At 39.8% G+C, this 9,072-nt stretch overlaps 1 protein-coding gene across 2 annotated transcripts in view; it reads right to left on the reverse strand.

The window, feature by feature from the left end:
• PRKAR2B (protein kinase cAMP-dependent type II regulatory subunit beta) overlaps positions 1-8,972 on the reverse strand; it is a 100,960-nt gene extending 91,988 nt beyond the window's left edge. Inside the window, exon 1 of one of the 2 annotated variants that reach the window (XM_049642784.1) lies at positions 8,521-8,972. In XM_049642784.1, coding sequence (XP_049498741.1) covers positions 8,521-8,827 — 307 coding nt within the window. In that variant the 5' untranslated portion in view covers positions 8,828-8,972. The remainder of the gene's footprint in view (positions 1-8,520) is intronic. The other variant, XM_049642783.1, reaches the window with a different exon arrangement.
• Between the last annotated feature and the right edge of the window lie 100 nt (positions 8,973-9,072).

The following is a 9,072-nucleotide window of genomic DNA, read 5'->3' on the forward strand; positions in this document are numbered from 1 at the left end:
ACAAAGAATGCAAGTACTCTACAATCTATGTTGGACTTCAAGAGGCAGACAGGACTACAAGTTAGAAAAAAAAAAGCCTGGATCTTATTTCCTTCTCATAAGATAGGATTTTCTTCGCTATTTTACCACACTTCCGTTGAGTCAAACAATTAACTTATCTAATGAATGTCTATTAAAATACACACACACAAACACACACACACACACACAAGCCCCTACTACCTACAGGTCCTTTATAATGTAGGAGCTTAAATCAGGAAAGCAAAGTTGATCACAGCCACCTTATACATTAACAGACTATATCAAGTTAAGTTTTGGTCTCCAAAATAGTTCACGCACACCAAGAAGAACATAAGGCAATCCTTCAGCTTAAAGAAAAAAAATTAGGACTTGTTTACAATTACTTTTTACTTCTCCCTTTCAAAGTTTATATCGTAGGGTGATTTGTCATGTATAAAATAAGTTAATATGTTGGTATCTGCATAGCATTTATAAAGGCATATGTTGGGAGTTCATACTCAAATACATTCTCCTAGTGATGGTATATAATAAAGAAGTTTTAAGAATTAGGGGGCGCCTGGGTGGCTTAGCCGGTTGGGTGTCCAACTTGGGCTCAGGTCATGATCTCACGGTTCTTGGGTTGGAGACCCACAATTGGGCTCTGTGCTGACAGCTCGAAGCCTGGAGCCTGCTTCAGATCCTGTGTCCCCTCTCTCTCTGCTCCTCCCCTGCTTGCACTCTGTCTCTTGCTCTCTCAAAAATGAATAAAAAACATTAATAAAAAAATAAATAAAAAGTTTCGAGAATTAAATAGCTCAGTATATTAGGTGTTCATTTCTAAAAGTAAATATTTTGTCAAGTTTGTAAAAGTATATGAAGTGCTAATTTTAATGGGATACACAGAGAAAACAACTGTAAAAGGGACAGATCAACACTTGGCCAGACTATATATTTCTAGAGTTAAAAGTAGATAGCTTATTTTTTGGTATGTGGTTCTTTTCAACCATATTCCTGCTATCAGAGTTATTGAAAATTAGGTGTACCATGGTTAAGGAGATGGGCTCTGAACTCACAATGTCAAGTTCAAATCCTGACTCCATCACTTACTTTGGAGAGGCCTAAATGGCACATGGATAAATGGTCTTGCTGTCTGGCACTTCAGCAGCCAAAAATGTTAACAATTATAATTAAATAAAAAGAGCATCATTTAACAAACATTAGCTTTAGTAACTGAAATGAAACAGCTGAGTCACTTTTTAATTCAGCATAACTTTTTGGAAAGATGTTTTTTGGTCTCAACTGAAATGTATCTAAACAAATGGAAGCTTTTGCCTTCTTTTTTATCAAAAAACAAAAACAAAAACAAAAACAAAAAACCTCAATATCACTCCCATGAGCTATTTTGTCTTGGAACAGCTAATATAAGTTAAACAATGTCAGTCCCTAGCCAAACAGATATGGGAATAACTGTATACAGTATATCTTCTTGGCTTCATTTTTATGTGGAACATGTGTTTATATTTTGACCTTTTGTCTTTTTTTTTTTTTTTAATGCAGAACCATTTTTAAACATCAGCAACTGGAATGATTTTTTTTAAGTTTCCAAACATATTAAGTTACACATGGCAATGCCTATTGCTGAAACATTTATAAATGTTACACCAACTGTGTTTACAGTTCCGATTTTTTTTAGATTGTTTTGTTTTCATATAAGCCATGACCTGAAAAATTTAGCTCAAATTCTTTCCACAAAATAATTACATAATGGAACAGTCTGAGTCATTTTGAATTTCCGAAACACAAAACTTGCTCCCATAAGATAAAGACAGTGGTGAGTATCATAGTGGGGTTTTTATGACTAACTCTACCATAACTAAAAGGTATTGATAAGACTGGAAGGACTATAAGAACATGGTGATTAGAACTCATCCAACTGAGAAAAATCACTGCACTCTTTTTTATTTCCCATTGCCTATCCTTAAGCAATTGACATAAAAATAAAGTCTAAAAGTAATTTCGCTGTAGTGAAAAAAAAAATCAAAGAACAAAAAATTTGGTAATTCTGAAGACAAAAGTACAAAAATACTTCTCTTTAGCCTGGCCTCTTAAACCTTATCTATCACCTTGATGGAAGAAACAATTTATAACATGTAAGTTAATATAAATAGCACATAAAATATAAGGAATAGTTCTATGAAAAAGAAGACCAAAATCAACCAAACTGGGGTTAAGGAAATTATTACGCTGTCAGTGCAGAGCCTGACGCGGGGCTCAAACTCCTGAACTGTGACTTGATGACCTGAGCCAAAGTAGGATGCTTAACTGACTGAGCCACCCATGAGCCCCCACAAAAGGATTGTTTCTTCAGAAGTCCAGAGATGGTCAACTTAAGAGAATAATCATTTCTTTTTTAAGACAAAAAAAAAAAAAAAAAAAAAGGAAGGAGTTGGCACTCAATCGATATTTCTACAGTGAGTAAATCAGAGAATGAGTACAGCATCCTACCTTCCAATTTGCATACGTTCCTTCTCCTAACAGGTCACCCCAGGTCCCAGCCCCTTTCTGGTATCAAATGACTGTGGACACCACTCAGGCTCTGTGGTCAGTCACTCAATCTCCTTCACTGAACCCCAACCTCTCTACCAAAGGCCTTCTCTAACTGCTAGTACTCCCATTACATGACTTTCTAAATGGATCACAAAGAAGCCTCCCACTGAGGAATTCAAAGGTCTCTTGTCAGTATTTACACAGTTGAAAAAGAAACACATTTGGTTTTCTTGAGGCAGCCAGGAACAAAATCTTGACAGCTGGAAATTTACTGGAACCCACAGGGCTGGGATTTACAACTATATTTCAAGGGATTCGGAACTATATTTCAATAATAATAACCATTAAATATTTACTCCATCCTACCAAGACACAGCACATCCCTATGTGCAACCTCAAATGGAAAGCTTAGAACTCTCTTATGTTAAATAATGGTTGACCAGTTGGATTTTTAAGACATGGAGACAAATTAAAGTATTCTTCAATTTTTGTTCCGGTGTTTTCCTTTTGTGCTCTCTTCAGACAAAGTACAAATTAGTCAAAGAACCTTACACAAATCCCAACTGATTTTACTCTGCTCTTTCTCCCTCCCACCCTCCCTTTTCCCTGAGCCTAAAGTAACAGATGGGTAAGAGTTTGAGAAAAGACACTATTTCAAGTACTTTGATTTCCCAATTTCAATCCCCAAAGCATTCACTTATTACTACTATTAAAATGAATAATGTTTTACCTGTTCTACTCTAAAAATCACCATCTAAACTCAAAATATTTTTTAATTTTAAATCTTCTCTATTATTGTTTTCTGCTCATAACTAAAATAATAGCATAAATATTTTAGCCATTGTCATGAATGATGTAATTTCCATTTCAGGAGGATTTAAAGCTACCATATAAATTTAAAACTTACCATGTAAATTTCTAATAGCCAAAGGCAATAAAGTCTCATTAATTTAAAAGTCTGGAGCTCTTAGCTACAAATTATGAGTTGAAAGGATGTGGGTTTTATTACTGCGCAACATAACTTCACATTAAATCCCAAGTGGAACTGCCACGTAAGCTCATTTCCTACTTCATTTCTCTAAAAAGTGTAAACACTAGATTCATTTCCACAAAATACAATGAAATTGCTATTCTGCAAGAAGTTTACACTCCTGTAAGATTTCATGTTAATGAGGTCATTTGTCTTACATGGAAAACAATGCTTGCTATGTGCACTGTCCTGAGGGACCTTATAAATATTAATCCATTTATCCTCTAACAACCTTATGAGGTGAGTACTACTACTGTGATTATATGTCAGTATGCTTAGCACAGGGCTTCAGATGTGAAAGAAAGTAAGTGTTGTCTGACTTTCATGAACATTTTCAAACGAATTAAATGTATTGAAGAGGTTGATGAAGAACTAACAATTGGCTGCTTTGTCTCATAATCATCTCTAGCGGCCACAGAGAGCAAGCTCTAAATAAGGACACAGAGATAAAAGTGAGCCTAATACATCAGCCAAAGCAACAATTCATTAAACCTATGATTACTCTCTACATGTTCCCACTGTCAATTAGGCCAAGAAGTCAATAGGTGGAAGTGGTTTTTTTTACTCCCAGGATGAGCATGGTGAAGAACACTTTCACAGAAGGTTCTTAGGAAGCCCATACATGTATGTATAAATTTGTTCTCTTAATCTCGTCCCACCACTCCGTGCTCCAATATTTTCTGTTATGTTAAGGATCTCTTATAAATTCCCCATATTCCCCTTAAATTGTAAAAAAAAAATCATAGGTAGATACGATTCTCCAATAAAGATTTGACATAGGCCAGAGTTAAGAGGATTAAGTCATAGTTTTTACATGGTGAATTTCTATTTATATATCTTGACATGCTTGCTTTATAAGATATTCTATATTTTTGGCTTGTGTACCCACTTTGAACTCTAGATTTTTCTTCTAAAATATGGAAAATTAGTCCTCTATATTTTGTATACAGTTTATTTTTTTTCCAGCTTGATCTTCATGTACCCATAAGTAATTTAATTTTCTTCTGACCACTTGTCAATTTATAGGGATAATTTGGAATTTTATTTACTTCATTTTATAATTTCAGCAACTTCACTGAAGAAATTATTGAGCAACATAAGACCTCACAGTGATGCCTACGTGAAACCATTGATTATCATAGATTCTACTCCAAGCTGGTACTGATCCAACTCTTTGGCCTACTGTAAACCCTTTTAATATATTCTAAGCCTGGGGATACTACCCTTTCAGAAGCAACATGTCATGCTTGAGGTGCTTTCTGCAGCATGGGGAAGAGGGAGGCAGTCTCCATCATAGCTTCTTTAAGGACTTAAGACTTCCCTGGAAGGGTTATTGCCATATGCCATTATCATTCTAACACCTGAAGGTTGCCCTTTTATCCAGAATTGAAAGCAAAATGAAAGTAACACAAGTAATAAAATTAAGAAAACAGGACGGGAATGGGAGAGCTACCAGCAGAGAAAGGGATCCTTCAGATCCCCAGGAAAGAAGACCACCTTCACCCATCTGACCATTTGGCCTACTGCTATCAACGGCCAGGCTACCAGACTCTGACTCACTTCTTTGTTTCAACCACCACACTGAGGTCAAAGTCATATGTTCGATCCCTACCTGAGTCAAATGGGAAGCCACCTCACTGTCAAAAATGTGCCCAACCTCTCATAAATATCATCACTTGTCCTAAAGGGATTCATGAGAGTCGGTATGAACCAATCCATGCAAATTCATCACCATTACTGGAAAAATAACCAGGAAAACCTGATCCATGAGTCAGTCCATTGTATAAATTTCATTTAGGAAGAACTCTCTGATGGTCTTGGGGCAGATAGATGTTGAGTAAGAAACCAGGCTCTGCCACTTAACTAGTTCCATGTGTAATCTTGGACACGTTCATTTATCAGAGCCTTATAGATAAAACACATCAAGGGTCTCAAGTAGAATCTGACACAAAAGGGATGTTCACGTGATATTGGCCCCAGCTCCTCTTAACTTTTAACCTGGGAGTTAAGAGAAGGATGGAGCCAGGTCCACCAGTGTTTCAACCCTGGTTCTGCAACACATTAGCTGTGAAACACTGGGCAAGTGGCGGCCTCATCTTTCTCATAAAGCTGGGATAATGAATCAAAGTATTCAGATAATGCCTGGCACACAGCAAATGCCAATAAGCGGTAGCTACTTCTGTAAATGTTAGTAAGACAAAGACATTATTACCATCGCTATCTGTTGATCAGTGTTTCTCACAGTGTGGTCAGGGAACTATGGATATAAGAATGACCCAGATGGTCTGTTTAAAAAAAAAAAAAAAGATCCCAACCTATTCAAAAGCTCTCCTAGAGTAGTGCCAGGTAATATTCATTTCTGAATCAAACTTCCTTGAGATGTATACTAAAATTTAAGAATGAGCGACCCAGTTGGTCTTGTGCTGGGTCACAGTAAATTAAGACTCGCCAGCTAGTACTTATTCTTTACTATGCTAGGAGAATTGCCCGGTACCTGATGTTTTATATTTTGGAAATTCTTTGGAACTAAACATTAAACTGATAGGCTCACTCCTGTTGTTTTTTCTTCCCCCCAATGGTACTATTTTGACTTTTTCCCCCACTCCAGCCAGGGGAAGGCAAACTATGGCCTTGGTCTGTGGCCAATTTTCTACAACCCCAACAACCAGAGCAGATGTGTATTTAAATTGTTGTTGAAAGAAAGAAAGAAAGAAAGAAAGAAAGAAAGAAAGAAAACATATTCAATGGAGACATTGTGTTGCTCAGGGCATCTAAAATATTTACCGTCTAGCCCTTTACAAAAAGGTTTGTCAACCCCTGGTAGTCTACATATATTTTTTTTAACTGCAGATCTCACACAATTTACATGCTTTAAAAATAGTAATAATAAGGGAGAATTAATTAAAATAGAAGATATTCTAGTAGATATATTCTAGTGCACCTAATAGAGGCAAGTACCACTGCCAAAGTTTTTGTTATACACATATGCGTGTGTGTGTTTATCAGATAATGATCAAATTGAATTTGGCTGTAGTCAAAAAGTAATCTTAAAGTCCTTGAGGGCAGGGGTGGGAAATAAATAGTGCAATCGGTTAACGAGCATTCATTAAAACTCACACAGATTAATTTTTACAATAAAGGTGCTTGGAGAACATAAAAAATCATATAAAATGATCCCTGCTGCTTAGAAGTTAATGGCTTATTCATTACAAAATGGTAATAAAATCAGTTTTGTGTACCATATACACTGTTATAAGGAGAAAATGGAATCATCAATGCAAAGTATTTCAAAAGTATCATACTAGAAAATATTTTAGTTATATTAATATATCATCTCAAACATATGCAGGTTTTTTTCTTACCACCTCCTTAATTCCTAGTTTCCTCCAATCTGGGAAATGAGTCTTTTTTTTTTTTCCTTTGTGTGTGCATGTGTTATGTATGTGTGTTTGCATGCATGTGTCAGGAGAATAAAAGAAAATGCTTCTGCCCTTTCTGTGTCATCCATTATTGGCTTCTTCTCAATTTAAAATATGCTTTCTTTTACCTTTCTCTTGTTTCTAGCAAGAAAAGCACTTGATTAAATTCTTATGCAAAAAGAACAATAAAGACTATGATCATCTTATCCCTAGCCATACTACAAAGTCCAAAATTAAAATTGTTAAGGTAACAATTTTTCTTCTTGTCTTCATAGGACACAAATTTCCAGGGTATCTGTGATTGTTTCAGGCAAGCTAAATATACATTAATTTTATAACACATTTGGACAAATTTGCAAAGGAAAGAAACACCTTCCTAGGAACATACTCCAGGAAATAACACTTTAAAAGGTTTTCATTCTACAGAATACACTGCAGACACACAAACCACAAGCAGTGTAAATAAATACACACTGGTGCAATGCTGAAATGCATGTCTGTCTTACACCACAAAGAGAAAACACTTCCACACCACGGTATTTCAGCTTGGGATGCCATAAAGACGGGATTTAGGCATGTGGTGTAAATACAGGAGGCTGTAAATGTGTGTGTGTGTGTGTCTGTGTGTGTTAGGAAAAGAGGGTTGTAAGCAGAAGGGGTGGGACTTGTCAGGAGCAGCTATTTGAGAAAATTCCTTTTTCTTTCCCATTCATTCTTTCCAGCTTGTGTCTGGCACAGTCCTTACAATTACTCACTGGCTTTTCATTCTAAAGACAACCAACAAGCTTTCAGAACTTCCTACAGTGTTTTTCACATACTTTGTTTTTTTAAAAGGCACCAAATCATTGAATATTTGTTTTAAATAAAAAGTAAACCATTAGCCCGGTTCCTCATTCCAAAGACCCCATGAGTTGCCGGCTAAACAGGATCCTTTGTTGTGTGTCCAAAAATAACACAACGCGGTATTGGTAAATTGGGAAACAACAGATCACTCCGTTTCCAAGAATGTCAAAGTTATTACCATAAATTTCGATCTGCCCCAGTGAGTCCAATTCCATGCTCCTTTCAGGGAACATGAAAAGAGCCTTTTCTCTTTGGACACTCCATTAATAAATATAAGGGCTGCAAGAGGATGCCAAGTGGGCCGGTTTCCTCTACGCACAATGGTATCCGTACAGCGAAATCTCTCCAACCACAGTGAAAGTTGTCTTTCAGATGCCCACCCCACACCGGCCGTCCAGTGCCAGAGACCCCAGGACGAGAGGGGGCAGCTGGGCAGAGAGCCGTCACCTTTCAGCTCCCCACCTCCCGAGGAGGGGACGAGGGGGAGGGCACGACACGAAAGCAGAGTAGGAAGGTGGGCGAGTGGGAGAGACAGAAATGGATGCTGAGGGGGTGGGCGAGATGGAAGGTAGGTTAGGTGGAGAACGCGGGGAGAGGCGGGTGGGCAGAGTTGCGGGATTCTAGAGCAGAGTCGGGGAACGGCGCGGGCTAGCGGGGGCGCGCAGGGGGTCGGGTCCTCACCGTTGAACGCCCCGGCGTCCGCGGCCTCCTCCTCCTCCTCCTCCCCGTTCTCGGAGTCGGTGTGCATGGGCTCCTCTGCGAAGTTGACCCCCTTGCTGGGGGTACCGCCCCCGGCGGCGGCGCCCGTGTCCCCCCAGGTCCTGCCCTCATGGCCGAAGCGCGCGGCGCCTTTGCGCTCGTTCTCCTGCTGCAGGCGCGTGAAGTGCTGCAGCGCGAACTCCAGCAGGTCCGCGGGCTGGTGCCTCAGCACCTCCACCGTGAAGCCTTGCAGCAGCTCCGTCAGTCCCGCGGGGATCTCGATGCTCATCCTGCCTGCCGGGCGGCGGGCGCCTGGGCGCCGCCCTCGCCGCCTCCCCGGACCAGCCTGCGGCCCCGCGGCCGCCGAAAGAGCGCGGACGGCACTAGCGGCGCTACCCGCTGCGAGCGCGGCGCTCTGGGCCCCGGCGGCCCGGCTGGCCCGGCCCGCGGCTCCCGGCGCGCGGTTGCTCCGCCCCGCGCGGCAGGCAGGACGGGGGTGCCGCAGGCTGGTCCGGGGAGGGCCCGGCTGGAGTT

Source organism: Panthera uncia, chromosome A2 (genome assembly GCF_023721935.1).
Source record: "Panthera uncia isolate 11264 chromosome A2, Puncia_PCG_1.0, whole genome shotgun sequence".
Taxonomy (NCBI): domain Eukaryota; kingdom Metazoa; phylum Chordata; class Mammalia; order Carnivora; family Felidae; genus Panthera; species Panthera uncia.